This window comes from Globicephala melas, chromosome 9 (genome assembly GCF_963455315.2).
Source record: "Globicephala melas chromosome 9, mGloMel1.2, whole genome shotgun sequence".
NCBI lineage: Eukaryota > Metazoa > Chordata > Mammalia > Artiodactyla > Delphinidae > Globicephala > Globicephala melas.
The window spans coordinates 92,421,981-92,439,898 of NC_083322.1; the positions used below are offsets into that span (position 1 = coordinate 92,421,981).

General features: G+C 37.0%; 2 protein-coding genes across 9 annotated transcripts in view; one reads left to right on the plus strand and one right to left on the minus strand.

Annotated features, from left to right (window-relative positions):
- Positions 1-12,535, minus strand: MPLKIP (M-phase specific PLK1 interacting protein). The gene is made up of 2 exons (XM_030871179.3): positions 12,146-12,535; positions 1-11,145 (listed from the first exon to the last, which is right to left on the minus strand). The coding sequence occupies exons 1-2, from the start codon at positions 12,482-12,484 to the stop codon at positions 10,945-10,947; spliced, it is 540 nt and encodes a 179-aa protein (XP_030727039.1). The 5' UTR covers positions 12,485-12,535; the 3' UTR covers positions 1-10,944.
- Positions 12,536-12,813: 278 nt separating this feature from the next.
- The window catches only part of SUGCT (succinyl-CoA:glutarate-CoA transferase), a 775,307-nt gene continuing 770,202 nt past the window's right edge, over positions 12,814-17,918 (plus strand). For 7 of the 8 annotated variants that reach the window (XM_060305063.1, XM_030871181.2, XM_060305065.1 and 4 more), the window contains exon 1: positions 12,916-13,069. In XM_060305063.1, coding sequence (XP_060161046.1) covers positions 12,970-13,069 — 100 coding nt within the window. In that variant the 5' untranslated portion in view covers positions 12,916-12,969. Of the gene's footprint in view, positions 13,070-17,918 lie in introns of all 8 variants that reach the window. The other variant, XM_060305061.1, reaches the window with a different exon arrangement.

Genomic DNA, 17,918 nt, shown 5'->3' on the forward strand with positions numbered 1-17,918 from the left:
TTTACTGAATGGTCTTTGGGAATCTACTCTGTCAATCTTCTATTCTGTTTTCCACAGAGAAGCTGGAGCAAAACAAATTTTTAAAAATCAGTAGACTTTATTTTTCTGAGCAGTTCGTGTTTACAGAAAAATGAGCAGGAAATACAGAGAGCTCCCCCATACCCTCTCATTCTCCTCCCACTTCCAGTTTCCTCTGTTATAGACACCTTGCATTAGTTGTACATTTGGTACAATTGATGAACCATTATTGACACAAGATTAACTAAAATCACAGAGTAGAGTCTGTGTGTGTTGTACATTCTATGGGTTTGGGCAAATGTATAATGACATGTATCCACCATTACAGTACCATCAGAGAATAGTTTCACTGCCCTAAAAATCCTGTGTTCTACCTGTTCATCCCTCCCTCCACTTATCTACCCCTCGCAACTCCTGGCAATCTGATCTTTTTACTGTCTTCGTAGTTTTGTGTTTTCCGACTGTCAAATGTTGGAATTATATAGTATGTAGCCTTTTCAGTTTGGCTTCTTGCACTTAGTGTTAAGCTTTTAAGGGCCTTCCGTGACTTTTTATGACTTGATAACTTTTTTTTTATTGCTGAATAACATTCCATTGTATGGATCTACCAGTTTGTTTATCCATTTACCTACTGAAGGACTTGACTTGTTGGCTGCTTCCAAGTTTTGCAATTATGAATAAAGCTGTTATCAACATTTGTGTGCTGGTTTTTGTGTGGACAAACATTTTCGACTCATCTGGGTAAATAACAAGGAATGAGATTGCTAGGTTGTTTGGTAAGAAAGAGTAAGTTTAGTTTTCTAAGAAATTGCCAAACTGTCTTCCAAATTGGCTACACCATCTTGCATTCCCACCAGCAATGAAAGTTCATGTTGCTCCATATCCTGCCATCATTTGGTGTTGTCAGTGTTTTGGATTTTTGCCTTTGGACTTAACTATTGTAACAATGGTGTCTCATTGTTTTGCAAATATTTTCTCACCACCTGTGGCTTATCTTTTCATTTTCCTAACAGCATCTTTTGCATGACAGAAATTTTCAGTTTTAATGAAGTCCAACTTATTTTTTCTTTTATGGATCATGCTTTTAGTGATGTATCTAAAAAAGTCATCACTAAACTGAAGGTTACCTAAATTTTCTATGTATCTTCTTTATAGGTTTGTGTTTTACATTTAGGTCTCTGATTCAAGTTTATTTTGTGAAAGGTGTAAGGTCTATGTCCAGATTCACATTTTTTGCATGTGGATTTCCAGTTGTTCCAGCACCATTTGTTGAAAAGACTATCCTTTCTTCATTGAATTGCCTTGATCCTTTGTCAAAGATCAGTTGACTACATTTTTGTGGGTCTATTTATGGTCTCTGTATTCTGTTCCATTGACCTAGTTGTCTGTTCTTTCACTAATACCACGTGGTCCTGGTTACTGTAGCTTTATAGTAAGTTGACATCTGGTAGTGTCAGTCATGCAACTATGTTCTTCTCAATGTTGTGTTGCCTATTTTGGGTCTTCTGCCTTTACAATTAAACTTTAGAATAAATTTGTCAATATCCATAAAATAACTTCCTGCAGTTTTGACTGAAATTGTGTTGAATCTATAAAGTAGGGAAGAATATCTTGACAGTATTGAGTCTTCCTATCCATGTACATGGGATATCTCCATTTTCTTAAAAAACCATTTCTTTCACCAGTCTTGTAGTTGTCCTTATATAGATCTTACACATATTTTGTTAAGATTTATACCTAAGGTTGGTTTGTTTTTCTTTTGCTAATGTAAGTGGTACTGGGTTTTAAGTTTCAAATTCAAATTGTTCATTGCTGGTATATAAGAAAATGATTGCCTTTTGTATATTAACTTTGTATACTGAAACCTTGCTGTAACTATAACTGCTTAATACTGCTTTCAGGGTTTTTTTTTTTCTTTCATTCTTTCTTTTTTTGTGATTTTCTACACAGACAATCACGTCATCTGTAAATAATGTTTTATTTCTTCCTTCTCATTCTATATCTTTTACTTCCTTTTTTTGGTCTTACTGCATTAGCATGATATTGCATCATATTGCAGTATTATGTTGAAAAGCAGTGGTAAGAGGGGACATCCATGCCCTGTTCCTGATCTTGGTGGAAAAGCATTTAGTTTCTCACTATTTAGTATGATATTAGCTGTAGGTTTTTTGTAGATGTTTTTTATCAAGTTAAGAAAGGTCCCTTCTATTCCAAGTTTGCTGAGAGTTTTAATCATGAATGGGTGCTGGATTTGGTCAAGTGCTTTTTCTGCATGTATTGATAAGATCATATGATTTTTCTTCTTTAGTCTGTTGATGTGATGGATTACAGCAGTTGAATTTTGAATGTTGACCCAGCCTTGCACACCTGAAATCCCACTTGTGTATGGTGTATAATTCTTTTAATACAGTTAAGTATAAAAACGAGATCATGGTCAGCAGGTTATTATACAAAGTTCATGAACAAATTCAACCTACTATAACAACTCTAAGTAAACATAAGTTTTATGCACAAATATTTTTTAAAGTTTCCTTTTCTATAATCTCATGTTGACAGGTTACAATACTTGGAGGACAACATTAAATATAAATCTAAGAATGTTATAGGAATAGTCTTTGTCCTTCTGAGTAAACACACACTTAAGTACATTTAACCTAGATTTTATGGTAACTGCTATGTAAATATTCTGACCTTTAAAAAAAACCTCTAAACATATTTGCATTCCCTAAAGTACTTCTGACAGTCTTAGAAAGCTTTCTTATTACATCCTATTCTGTACAATTTTAGACAAGTCTCAACTGCATTAATAGGGGTTTATAAGTTTTTTCATAATCACAAAAAACTGACCTATTACCACTTATTATCTGTCCTTTCCCCACTCATTTGTAGTGCTATATTAACCAAATATCAAGTTTTTATATATATGTGAATTTGTTTCTGAGTTCTCTATTTTTGTTTCTTTAGTCTGTTTACTCTTACACCAATCAGTCATTAGATTTACAAGTTTCTTTATCTGGTAGAGCAAGCCTGCTTACATTTTTCTTCTTCAACATTTTTATGACTAATCTTGACACTTTTCCATATAAATATTGGAATCATTTTGCAAGGTCCACAAAACTTATTTTGAGATTCGATTGAATTTATAGATTAATTTAGGGAGAATGGACATATGTACAATATTGTATCTTTCCATCCATGAATAATATCTCCCTATTTAGTTGTGCTTTTTAAGAAGTTCTTCAAAAATGCTTTGTAATTTTCTGTTGTCTCCCCCAACCCCCTTCTCACCAAGATTTATTGCAGATTGCTATTTGGAGGCTGAGGCATTTTATTGCATTTTTTTTGACTGATGTGTGGAATGCTGTAATTATATATTTTTCTTGGATCCAGAATTTTCAAAAAATTTTGCCTCCCTTGGAGTTGTACAGACAGTAATATTATCTGTACATAAGATCAGTTTCATCTCTTCCTTTGTAACTTTCACACTTCAGATATCTTCCTTTCCCACTTCTGGAAGACTTCTGTGTATTTAATTTTAAGCAATGCTTTTTCTTCATCTACCGAGTTATTAGTATAGATCTTTTCCTTTAACCAATAAGATGTATTATAGAAATAAATTTCTAGATGCTGAGCCATCACTGCAATCCTGAGATAAACCCTATCAGTTCTTTCTTGGTTTGTTTGTGAGCAACTGCTGAATTGTCATATCTTGTTTAGGATTTTCAGCAACTATGTACATAAGTGAAATGATCTATAATTTCCATTTATACTGTACTTGGCCTGGTTTGAGATCAGTTAATACCACAGGTGTAAGATGTCTTGGATACTTTTTAACTAAAAGTTTTTATAATATAGGAATTAAGTATTCCATGAAGGCTTAGTAAGTCTGGATCATCTGTGGGGAGAACTCATGATTATCAACTCAGTCTCTCTCATGGTTATTGGTTTATTCTGACTTTCTATTTCTTTTTGAGTCAATACTGATAATGTATCAATATTTTTCTAAAATATAACACATTCCATCTATGCTTTCAAATACTATGGTGTAAAGTTGGTCATCCTGTGTTTGCGTGACTTTCAAAGCCTTTATTGGTACTAATATGACTTCTTCATTTAATCATCAGTATACCAGAAAAAATTAGTCATCATTTGTCATCTGGGTCCAATGGGCCCTTTTAATTTTTAAAAACATTTAAAGTTATTTAGCAAAATGTAGAGAATAAAGAGATAGAAAGAAGTTTGTTAGACATCTTAATAAGAATGTAAACATAGGAAACCCAAATTTTTATTCAGTATTTTCGTGGTTTTGAAAGTATTTAATACATAAGATGGGTAGCATCTCGAACATAAATAGGTATTCATCTACTGTCACAAACTTAGAATACATTCATCTTATGAACCTTGACTCCAGAGTTTAAATATATCTCTAATGGGCTTTAGTTTATTATTACTTCTTGTTCTTTTTACACTTGCATCTTCAAAATGCAATACATTTAAGAACTTTGATGTCATATTTTTGTTAAGGAAAGGATGGTCATTTCTTTTTGCTTCATAATTGCAAAACACTTTCACTTTCAGATTTATAAACACCAATCAGAACAGTAAATCCAACTGATTTTTCACTTTTACATCATCTATTTCCTTTTAATCAATTCTGAATACACACCTGCCTTTAGTATTTGTCTACTTACAATTCTGATTAACAAACATAAAAGATGTTCTTGTCACAAAGTTCTGTGATGAAGTCTTTCCTTTTGGATAACTGAGTAAATAAGAATATCATAATTCTTTCGTCCTTAGAAATATATTGTTCACTCATTGATTCTTGAATTTGAGAAAAATCTTTCTAGGATATTGTCATCTGAAAATTTATACTCTGAGAGTTTGCTTATAAGAGACCAGAGTGCTGATTAGTTTAATAATCATGAAATACCTAATAATTTTCTTTTCTTTGCCATTATGGGTTAAAAATTAAAAATGCCAAATTCTTAATTGTGCTCAAATAAAAGCTTAAAAAAACATTTACAGAGCTTAAAAAAGCTTAAAAAAACATTTACAGAGATTGTGTCTCTAGACTTCTTTTATCCCTTCTTTAAAGATGAAGCAGGATTTAGGGCAATGCAAAGAAAACAGAAGGATGATGCAAGTGATGATTACCCTTGCATTATCCTTCTAGGTGATTCCATCACTTTGTTTTCTTACTGTAGTTCTTTTTTTAAGCATAGTTCCTGATGTTACACCAAAGGTTAACATTTTTTATATTTTTCCTTTTGTGCTTTTTTTCATCAATCTGTTTTTTTTTCTTTCTTTTTTTTTGGCTCCACAGTGCAACTTGAGGGATCTCAGTTCCCCGACCAGGGATTGAGCCCGGGCCACAGCAGGGAAAGCCTGGAATCCTAACCACTAGGCCACCAGGGAACTCCCTTTTCATCAATCTTTATCGACTTTAGTTAATGCACAGAATAGGCTTTTTTGTTGACAATCTCTATAGCTTTGCCTTGTTTCATTGATTTTTTGAGGGTGCTTTTTGTTTTTAAATTTATTGAACATTTTGGTCAGAAAACATGATCTGCCTATCAATCAAATCTTTGAAATCTGCAGAGTCTTTGTGATTTAGAAAACTTATAAAAAATTTATTATATGGGCTTCCCTGGTGGCGCAGTGGTTGAGAGTCCGCCTGCTGATGCAGGGGACACGGGTTCGTGCCCCGGTCCGGGAAGATCCCACATGCCGCAGAGCGGCTAGGCCCATGAGCCATGGCCGCTGAGCCTGCACATCCGGAGCTTGTGCCCCGCAACGGAAGAGGCCACAACAGTGAGAGGCCCACATACCGCAAAAAAAAAAAAAATTATTATATACTTGTGTACTTGAAAAAATGTGTACATACTGTATATAAATATATAATTTCTATTTTATATACCAGTTCTTTATATCCCTACAAATTCTACATCTGCTTGTTATATCCACGTCTAGTAGAGATGTGCTAAAATCCCCACTGTGATTGTGAATTTCAATCTTTTTATAGCTTTTTATTTTAGATGTTATCTTTTCTAAACCAACAAATAGATTAATTCCATCTATCTAATCCAATCTGAAAATCTGCCTTTTAAAAGATTTTACTTTTTTAAGATTCATTGTTATTACTGGAATATTTGGACTTACTGCTGTCATTTACTTCTTTTCCTGACTTCTCTTGGATTTATGGTTTACTATATTCCTCTTTCTCCCTCCTGATGATTTGAGAGCTTTAAAAATTTTAGTCATATATTCCCTAAAGTAATTTTGAAAAGTGATGTACCCTTTTATACTTTTCAAGTCAACATAAATACACTTTTATCGTAAGTTTCAAAAATTGCAAAGGAAGTCATTTCGGTAACATTGATGTTTTAAGCTAAATCCATTACATTATTAAAGTATCCAACTGAATCTAATTATCACAGTAATTTGCTATCTAAAAACACTCCTTAACACAGTAGGAAATTGTACACTATTTTATCCCCAACTCATATTTCCATTTTACTTTCCCACGTAATTTTTATCTCATTGTAATAGTGTAATGCTTGAAAGTCCTTTACTGATAGCTTGTCATACATCTGTTTCTCAAAAATGTATGAAAAATATATTTATTGAAATTAAAAAATATTTTTGGAAATAAAAAAACATTTCCAATGGCTATAAACTTCAAAGTGTTCAAGTTATCTGTTATCTGGATTATCATTACTATTCAAACAATAAAAACACCATAAAACTGATAATTGCTAGAATGAGACATTAATTTTATTACTATTTTTAAACTATAGATATAAATGCTGAGAAAACTCATTTACGCATACAAATAAGAAGGGATAGACTTTTGTTATAGTGATGTCACTTAATTCTTGTACACCTTTTAAGTTATATGCCAAAAATAATAAACTGATCATCAAATTATTTTTAATGATCTTTAACTAACAATCTGATTAAGTTTTCTTCAATTTCGTTGAAAACAAAGAATTGAAAAATCACCCTCACTGAAGACCTTGTTGTTCAGGCCATTTTCTTTCTTATATCCTTGGAAAGTTACAGAATATAAATACCTGAGAAGGAAGAATTAATCCTAAGTAAAGCTGGTTTTTCAAAGTTAAATGCACTGTCCTCGACTATGTTTTGTGGACATTTACACCCAAACCTATACGTAAATACATGTTCTGCTTTTAAAAGTATTGTTTATAGTATTTTATCAAACTAAGATGTACATTTTAACATCTCTGAAATTGGGATGCATCTTATAATTGACAGCATATTATAGTTTAGTTGGCAGTGTTTTTACTAAGTGGTATATAATGGATTATATATAATTATAAATAATAGTTTCTTAGGTTAGATGAAAAATTAGACTGTGGAAATTAAGAGCAAAAAAGAAAAGATGTTGGGTCATTACTAAGTTCTGGGTTTATACAATGTATACTTACGACTATCATGTGTTTTATTTACAGTAAAATCCACAATATATATCTGTTAATTTAAACTAAACACATAGTAGGAATGAAAAATAGAACAGAGAAATGGCTCAGAGACAATAAGCAGGAGACTTGGGCCAGGTAAAAAATTAATATGGATTTATAGAATCTAATAATGAACTGGCAAAGGATAATAAAAATGTTTCTCCTAAGAATCTGAAAAATACTCTAGAAAATATAAAAATCATGAACTTACCTCTGAAATATGATCTTTTAAGATGTAAAGTTAATATGTCAGAAAGAAACATGGAAATTTTAACTTCTTCCTCCTTGAAATCATGCAAATTATGCTATTAAGACAGGTTTGAGACATATTCATCAGGTTCTTTATCATTATTGAAAATGGGGAAAAGACAGCTGGCTTGACAGCAGATTCACCAAAACCCATCATGCCTGTATACCAATCTTAAATATTCTAAGATAAATGAGGCAAGCAACTTTTTCATTGTTTCCTAAAAATAAAGTGCCTTTCCCTTCACATTATGTTCATGCTCTCTTTGCTTTCACATGATTCACCCACAGGAAAAATGATTTTTTGAGTAGTCAGGAGACAAAAAAGGCAAGGCCTATAAACAAAAACTGTCATCACTCTATCTCCCTAATTGACAACACATGTGAGTTCTGAATATCTCCACATGGGCCAACATAACTCATTTCTAAGACCACACTTCACCTGTGATGAAAACACATTAACTTCCACCGTACTTCCTTGGGCAGTCAGAAAGGTCTGCTTGAGTTCAAAGGGCAGGGACATAACTCTCTATCTTGATGAGGTAGAGGCAAGGTTTTGGAAGAGTCTGAGGGACCTGAAATATTGTTGGCATCATTTTTGAAAAACACAACCTGCCATAGGTTTCTTCTGTCAAGGGGGAGAAGGGTAATTATGAAAAGGCAGAAGGGAAAAAAAGAGAACTGGCATAATCCACTGATCATGGAAATGTTCTTTAAGCACATCATTTTAACTAAAGAGTGCATCTGGGATTTGAGGATCTGGATCAAAATCCCCTTAAAGCTATCTTTGCCTTTACAGTTAAATACTCCCAGAAGTACAAACACCCATGTTTGAAAACCCAGCTATAGATTATACTTCCGTTCTTTAATTATATGAATATTTAAGATGCATACTTAACTATAAATTTCCCTAACACAGTTATTTAGCATCTCTGTGGAGGTAAAAACGTGTATTCTGGAACAATTTAAAAAATCATTTTTCATTTAAAAGAATGATCAATTCCTTTCACTCAGCTAAACAAAAATAGGCTAGTAATATAAACAAACCAATATCAATGTCGAAAGACCTTTGATAACTATATACACTACCAACCAGAGCAGTAAAGCAATGTATCTTTCCTGAGGACAAAAATGTTTCTCTTAAAATCAGAAAGGTCAGACCTCTGGAAGATGTTGGTAACTTGGCAGAAGAGAAATTTTACATTTAGTTAACATTACACTTATAAAGTAGTAAAATAAAATGCACATAAGCCATTAGAACAATTATAATTTGAATGTTTTCCAAATATGATACGAATACATTAGCATAAAACCTTTCTTGACTTCCTTTATTTTTGCCAATAATCCAGTGATCTCCAAGCAATGGCTTAATGATTATTTCTAAATGTCACTTCCTAGAGATAATATTTCTTACCTATTAAGTTCAATAAAAGGTATGCAAAAGTATTGTACTTGCTTTAATTTTCATCATACGTCATGACCTCAAATCATCTAGAAAGACGTTAGAAAATAAGGACATTCCCTTTAGAACATTGGGGGAAAAATACTATTCTCTTTATATATAGGAGATAAAGGCAGAGCAATATAGTAGTTATAATCAGAATGTCTGCATCCACTCACCAAATATTTATTAAGCACCTACTATTTTCCAGGCATCATTCTAAGAGCTGAGGATACAGGGGTGAGAAAGTAACAGCTACCATTTAGAGGGCTTACTATGTGCCAGGCTCTGGCCTAAGAGTTTTCACACATGTAAACCCATTTAATCCTCAAACACAACACCTCTATGACATGGGTACTGTTAAGTTTTTCATTTTACATATAAGAAAATTGAGGCACAGAGAAGTTAAATAATTCACCAAGCTAGTAACTGGTAGTAGTAGTCCTGGGTGTCATGGAGCTTTTATTAATCTAAAATCCTTCCCTTCTCATTTTGTTTTGCCTCTGTGAAAAGACCTAACATACAAATAGAAGTGGTTATGGCTCAAATAGGTGGTGTAACCTTTTCACTTTTAAAGCTTTCTTTCTGGGAATGTTTAAATAAAATTTTAGCTATACTTTCATCATATATTGTGACCCTAAAATATTTAAAAAGCCTGAATGTTATAAGACTTGATTTTGTTTAAATAGTTGGGGAAAATGAAAATCCCCAACATTTTCATTTTTCTCCCCATTACTGTAGGTATAGGTACGTAGCATTCCTTCCTTTGGAAAGCCTTTCTTTAGTCCAGGGAGGCCTGGTGGGGCTGAAGACCATGGGACCCTGCCTCATTGTAGGGGTGAATCCATGTCCAAGCTAATCATGCCACACTGCCTTGATCATAGTTATTGGCTTAAGACTCTAAAATTTGACCTAAGCATGGCCAATCTGTCTTCACTGAGATTGACAGAGCTGGGAAATGTTCTCTTCACAATGGAAGTGACTTAAGACTGCTGGTAGCCATCTTCCTGGGCCTCAAGAGAAAATGACTCCACAATACTGAGAGATGTGGAGTAGAGAAATTCAGATGCAGAATTCTTTAATATAGCTATGCAAGAAGTAGGTCTATCCTTGTCCTCTGCAGTTAAATAAGTATAAAGGGTATGAATATTTTAATTTAAGCTTAAGCGGGTTTCTGTAACTTTCAATCAAGTTTCAATGCATTTTTACAAAAGCATTACATAAAATATGCATGCAGAACAATGGTTATAATATGAATAGAAATCTCCTTTATTCTTTTCCTTTACCGCCTTTCCCTATGAACAAATAAAGAACTGTCTACAGGACAAAGGACAGTCTATTTCATTTTCAAAAGTAGTATGCAAAATATATACTTACGAATTCTAACTATGTGATTACAAAGCATTATTTTAATAATTCTTTGGCATATGACAAAGCACAATATAGCTAGAAAGACAAAACGTTTTATTTTGAAACATTGGAAAAACATTAAAAGACAAATGTCCATTATATAACCAAGAATGTTAAGTATTTGGAAACTGTCAATCTTCTAAAATTGGTAGGCACTTCCAGAGAGCTAAATATTGCAAATTATCCTACCATATGTCTTCTCTAACACCAAAAATACTTGATATGATGAAGGAAGACACAACTAATTATTCAAAGTCACCACGTTAGGGTTCAACTTAATTACAAGCAAAAGTTTTGTCCAAGATGTTCCTGACAAATGAAGCTTCCAGTTGAATTTCAGAAATGTTAACAAAAGTATCTTCCTTTTTTGCCTGTGAATGTTTGAGTATTGCTGTATTGTTGGCTTATATCCACTACAGATACTGGTTCTAGGCCAGCCCAAGGGTCTTCAAGCATTGAAGGCTTGAAATAACTTTCCAACTCATTAGACATTCTCTTTTCTCTACCACGCCCTGATCCAAATGGTGTAGATGTCCTTGGAGAACCCTTTAGAAAAAAAATCATCAGTTAAAAAGACATTTAGTAGAGGTAACTGGTACTTTTTCTTTAGAGGCTAGAGGGGATCACACTGCTAGTTAAAAGTTGTGTCTTGAACCCAAATATGTTCACTTGCAAAGTCCATGCTTCCTTTAATCTAGTGTTTTAAAAAAGTATTTAAACCTATTTGATATACTAATTTATTGATAGTTTTATGCCCACTGTCACTTCAAATCCTTTTGGGTTTCTAATGTAATAACTTTCCCAAACTATAAACTGGTGATGAAGTAAGAAATTACTTGTACTGTAGTCTTCCCTCAGTATTTCCCTATTGCTTCTGGAAGCAAATTAAACTTTTTTTTTTTTTTTAACCCTACAGCTTCAAAATTTCTAGAACCCTCCCATCTCATTAGCTCCACACTCAAAGGGATGGGTTTGGTTTAGCATAAGTTGGAAAACTACCAAGCATATTTAAGATGTAAACCACAGAATCCTAGATATACCAGAAAGAAGCCTTAGAGCAGAAGCCAGTGTAGTTGAAAAACGAAGGCCAAAAGGAGAAAAAAAAAAAAAAAAGAAGAAGAGAAAAAAAGGGAAAAGGTGCCATCAGTAGGAAGATGGCACTAGCCTGTAACCCTAGAGCTGAGCCCTATGCTGGGGATTCATTCGCTTTTTTTCCTCCTTGAAGACCGGGGACTCAGAATAATTTACTGCAACGAACTGGCTAGGCCCCTGACGAAGGAGAGGGAATTAGGGATATCTGTGTTTGAGCGGTAGTGTACTGGCTAAAAGTAGGAGGACTATAGAAACAAAGTACAGCTCTGCAACTTTTTACAGCATTCTAAAGAAAGTTATACTTAACTTCTCTGAGCCTCAGTTTATTCATCTGCGACATGGGGCTAACGATAGTATCTCACTTCATAGAGGATTCAAAATAATCCACGCAAAGGGATTATCAGTACCATGCCTGCCATACAGTAAGAGCTCGGCAAACGCTGGCTATTATTACCTGGGGGTGGGTCTGCTGCTGCCCTGGGGAGTAGCCGAATTGCTGCTGGGACCCCGCGGGGGACTTGGAGTAGTTGCCAGGGTAGCCGCCAGGGGACGGAGACCCGAACCGGCCCCCAGGGAAGCTGCCGCCGTGTCGCGGAGAGTGGCTGCTCCCGTAGGGCCTAGACTTGGGCCCGTACGGCGGCGTGTGGTGTGGACTCCCGTACCCGTCCCGCGGGGATGGCGGCCGCGCTCCGCCTCCGCCCGGGGTACCCCGGAAGCTGCTCCCGCTTCCCCAACCTCCTACACCCGGGCTGGGGCAAGGAGGAGTCGGGGGTCGGAAATTCTGTCGGTGCATCTCAGAAGAAGAAAACGAGGACTTCAATGGCGCGTTCTCCCGCCGGAACTGTCGAGACCAACCGTTCACAGACACTTCGTGGTCCTTCACCAAAACAGTCCTCCGCCCGCCAGCACCATAGACCACATTGGTTCCGGCCTCACAAAGGTTCCTCTGGGGCGGCGGGATAAGTAGGTTATCGAATTGGGTACAGATTCAGCTGATTTAAGTGAAGGAAAGAGGAAGAAAAAGGATAAAGGAAAGGGCTAATCCCGGGCCCCAGCAATGGCCTTTGCAGTCTGGCGGGCTTTGGTTGCCACTGACTGACGTACTAGACGCCTGCCGAACGGATGGAGGGGGGCCCGGAGAGCTCGGCAGGGCCGGGCCCCTCCCACCTGGCGGGGGGCGAGGACCGAGGTGTCCGCGGGCGCCCCCAGTGGCTGCGGGTCGCGCGCGCACTTCGTTCTCCACTCACGCAGGGAAGGAGGATTTCAGAGGGGTTCGCGATGCTGGCGACGCTGGCGAGGGTCGCGGCTCTGCGGAGAACCGGCCTTCTCTCCCGCCGGGGCGGCGGGAGGGGGCTGTGGACCGGCCGCCCGCAGTCAGGTATCCTCCGAGACTCGGTCCGGGCGGCGAAAGGGACCCCAGCCCCAGCCTCCCCACTCCAGCGGCATCCTGAGGAGAGCGCTGCGCTTTCCAGAAGTATCCGCTGCCCCCGGCGCCCGCCCTTTGGCCTTTCGCGTGTCCCCTTGCCCTGGCTCCGCGGTCGCCCCGTGGTCACCCTGCCCGGCGTCCAGGCCTGGGTCCGGCCCCTGCGTGGTCCTACTGGGCGAACTCGCCTCTCTCCCTTACTCCTCTCCACTCGTCCCCCAAGTTTAAATACCTTGAAAAATGCACCCCCAGCCACATTTCAGGAAGGGTTTCAGACTGCACTTTATTTATTATTATTATTATGTTTTACATCTTTATTGGAGTATAATTGCTTTACAATGGTGTTAGTCTCTGCTTTATAACAAAGTGAATCAGCTATACATATACATATGTTCCCATATATCTTCCCTCTTGCGTCTCCCCCCCTCCCCCCTCCCTATCCCACCCCTCCAGGCGGTCACAAAGCACCGAGCTGATCTCCCTGTGCTATGCGGCTGCACCTTAAATAACTCGGGGGCGAGGCTGTGCTCGCAAAGGCCGGACTTTACTCCCTTCCTTGTTCTTGTTAAATGCAAGCGGGTAAGCGAGTTGGTTAGGAAGCAGAGAGCCTGATTTTCAAAATTAACAACATTTGGCTAAAGCTGTTAAAATAATGATCGTTTCACAGACTTTTGGTTAAAAAGAAAAGTGTGGTCATTCAAGAATGACCCCTAATGTATAAACCCACCTTTGTACCGAATACCTGTCTCAGAATTTTATTTGGAAGATGAAATTTAGATTTACTGCAGTTTTCTAGAACTTTCTTTACACCCTCCGAATCTGGGAATGATAGTCCACTGTGAGTCTTGAAATCATCTTGTAGGAAACAGAATCTTAAAGAATTTTCGGACTCATTTAATCATAGCCTAATGGGTAGCCTGGACCTGTGCTTTTCAGCCTGTGAACCTTCTTGCAGGTGCCACTCCTCACTGTCCATTTGACACGTTCTGTGAGGTGGCAAAGCCGAAGAATGGGATGTTTTCTCAGCTTCTGTCCTTGATGAATGGAGATACACACTTTCCTGTGGTGGTTTGTTCTGAGGGAATTCAGTTCATCAAGCTTTTCCTTTAGATACAAGTTGTAGAATCAATCAAGGCAGGATAATGCCATCAAGGCTTTGTGATGCAGTTAAGGCCCGGGGATCCCAGATTATTCACTTTATTATATATTTTTGTCCTGGCCAAAGCTAAGCACCTTTCTGGACATTGTCTTTGGTGCTTAGCTTAATGCCTGGTAATTGAGCTGTCAGATATTTATTGAATGAATGAGTGGGTCACATCATATTGGTCAGTGATTCTCACCTATAATACCCCCCTTAATATCATCAACTAATCTACATTTTGGGGGGAGGGAGCAGAAAAATGAGGGTGGCAGGGATCAAAATTACCTTTGTTAATTTTTAAATAACTGGCAAAGCTTTTGCAGAATTGAGTGAAGTACTGTAAGTTGTCATTTTACTTGCCTTACACTTCTGGAATGCTCTTTCCTATAGTGATACACTGCTATCTTCTACATATATGAACTTGCATTAGAAACGGGGGAGGTAGATTTTGACAGGTAGATTGCACATGACAGTGTGCCTGTCATCATGTTTTCAGGTATATATGAGGATTGAGGGAGAGTACATTCTTAATTATATGAAAACTCCAGATTCCACTTGGATCACTTCTGAGAATAGGCAACTTGCCTTTTCACAGATGAGAAATTGTCCAAGGAAAGTGAAGTGACTTGCTTGAATTCACATAGCAAATGGATGTGGGACCAGAACTCAGGCTTCTTGAATCCCAGGCAGTTGTCTTTTTTCCTAGGTAAAGAAATATGAATTGACACTCAGTCCGTCCTTTGAAAAATGCAATAGATAAGTAAGCATGTAAAATTCTGATAGTGGGTACTGCATAGCATATTATTTTAGATATTTAGAGATTAGTAGATATAACCTTAGTATTGAACTTTTGTGAATGTAGCTAGAATCTTCCGGAGTATTAACCTGGGAATTGCAGTCTGGCTGCCTGAACGGGTGGGTCTGAGGTTCCCAGATACATACTTGTGTTGGTTATTTATATGGTGGTGAGTTCAGGGGAAGAGAGATGAAGGAAGTTTTATGTTGCATTACCTGGAAATAGAAAAGTGAATTGGGATGATGTATATGAGAGTTTGGTAGCTGCCCCATGAACTAAGTCTGAGTCCTGTGGAGAGGTAAGAGCACTTTTGTGAGTAACACAGCTATTGTTCCCACAAAAAGAGAATTGCAGCACTCTTTAGGGAGGACCAGCGTTAGAAAACAGGATCCTCAGTAGGATGGTGCCTTTATTGAAGACACTGTTAGTGGCTAGATGCTGTCTTCAAGTGGCATTGTACACAGAGGACATCAACAGGCAAAACGTCAAGGAACTTTCTCAGGACCCATGAGTTATATGGGGAGTCCCCAGATTAATTGGTTAACTTTGTGGTGGTGCATGTTTTATAAGTTTTACTTGTATAAGAGTACCACTAAGGAAATTTAAGTGTAAGTGAAAATGGGGCCTTGTCTATTTCTATAAGACTGAGGATCTTTATTCGGGTTACCTAAGATTTTTTGGTGTGTCTTTTTTCAGTAGATTAAACAATTTTTTTTTTTTTTTTGTAGAGCCTTTATGAGAGCAGATGGCTTTGTGTTTGAAGCAGGAATTGGGGTCTTGTAGCTGGTCCGTCTGTCCCCTACTTTAACTACCTCCCTGAAAAGACACTTCTGGGGCACTGCTAAGGAGTTCCTAGGGCTCTCCAGAAAGGGTTTGAAAGCCAATATTTTAGGTAGCTGTCACGTATTAATGAGTGCTGCAAAAGTAAATACTTTGGTTAGTTTTACTGCTTATTACCAAGGAGTAAATATTTTCATGTTTCTGCATGGTCAGGGCTTTCTAAGCCAAGGAAACTAGAGCCTGGGTTAAAGGGCAAGCCTTGGAAGTTAAAGGATGACTGAAATGATTGTTAGAGAACTCTTAGGAAGTTTATGTTTATATTTCAAAGGGGTATAAAACTCAGAGCCTTGGAGACATTCCCAAGATTGAGATTGTAAACCCAGGGAAGTTTATCTTTCCCCCTGGAGACATTTATTTATATTCCAAAGGGTTAGAACCCAGGGATCATCCCCTTTTCTTCCCAAGGAGAATTTGCTTACATTAGGGAGATAAGCTTTCTCTGCTTTTCTTGGGGGAAGGTGGCTGCTGGGCAGCTATCCCATACAAACTAATAGATTTATAATTTTGGGGATCTGTCCTGTGGTTCAATCCTTATATGTGCACGCCTAGTCCACCAGGTCTCATTATGACGCCTGTGGCATATTAGGTGTGGGAAAAATGGTGCATTTCTTGATGTTAGTAATAATAACTCTGATCTCTGCTTCAAAAACCTCATGTTTTTGAATACATATAGATATTAAAAAGTTTATATATATATATATATATTTTTTTTTTTTTTTCCCATGCCGCACGGCCTATAGAATCTTAGTTCCCTGACCAGGGATCGAACCTGCACCCCCCTGTGTTGGAAACACAGAGTCTTAACCACTGAACCACCAGGGAAGTCCCCCCAAAAATGTATTTTTGATGATGAAAGCACTTCTTAGGACAGAAGAATGTATTTAATAGTTTCTATGTATAGAAATTTTTGTTCTGATTTTAGTATATGTGCTGCTGAAGGGAGCCCTAGAAATGTTTGTACAGTCATCCCTCGGTATCTGCAGGGGATTGGTTCCAGGAACCCCCTTTGGATACCAAAAACTGAGGGTGCTCAAGTCCCTTACTATATAAAATGGTTTAGTATTTGCATATAACTACACAACCTGTGTATACCTAAAATCAAATCCATATTACTTACAATATCTGATACAATATAAATGATATGTAAATAGTTGACAATATGGTGCAACTGCTATGTAAATATTTGTGGGAGGCGCAGCATATTCAAATCGTGCTTTTTGGAATTTCTTGGCATTTTTTTCTCCCAAATATTTTCGGTACACTGCTGGTTGAGTGTGCAGTTGGGGAACCCACAGATACAGAGGGCCTACTGTATGTATACTTAGAGCATAAGCTTTATCTTAATATTTCCTGAAGCCTTTCAGGTTACCTCAGTTTTCCTTATATAGGTTCTGTTGTCAGCTGTTCCATGTTGAAGACTGTCAGTCGTAGAAAAGTAAAGGCATCTCTGGGATTGATTAGCTCAGTTACTGATAAGGTGAGACCTGCCTTGAATGCAGTAGACCACTTAACTATCACTTATGTAATGTTCTCACTGATAAAGCAGGTATTAGAAGTAACTTGTTTTTGCCTCTGAGAGCCAAACTACTGTTAATGATCTTCTTTTCAATTCTAAGCATGTATCCACCATCCACAGTAGTCAAGCACAGGTGAAAAGTATTATACATGTTTATTTCTTTTAGACTAATATTCTTCACCCATGTGTAATGCAAGTGTTAATGCATTAACTCACACTTATAAAAGTTTTCATTGAAAATAATAAAATTGTTGACAGAATACTTTGACATGAAGAAAAATGTAAGAGTATGATTATTCTTTTCCAGACACAAATGTTTGTTTTAAAAGGAGTAAGTAAAATTTTAATGTCACCAGAACTGGTATCTTTGTATTTTTCCAATTGTAAAAACAATGCGTACCTTTTGTAGAAAACCTGAAATGTTTAGGAAAATAGAAGGCAAGAAAAAATATTAGTCTCTTATCTAAGAAGCAAATACTTAATATATAAATAGAAAAAAATAAACCTCACA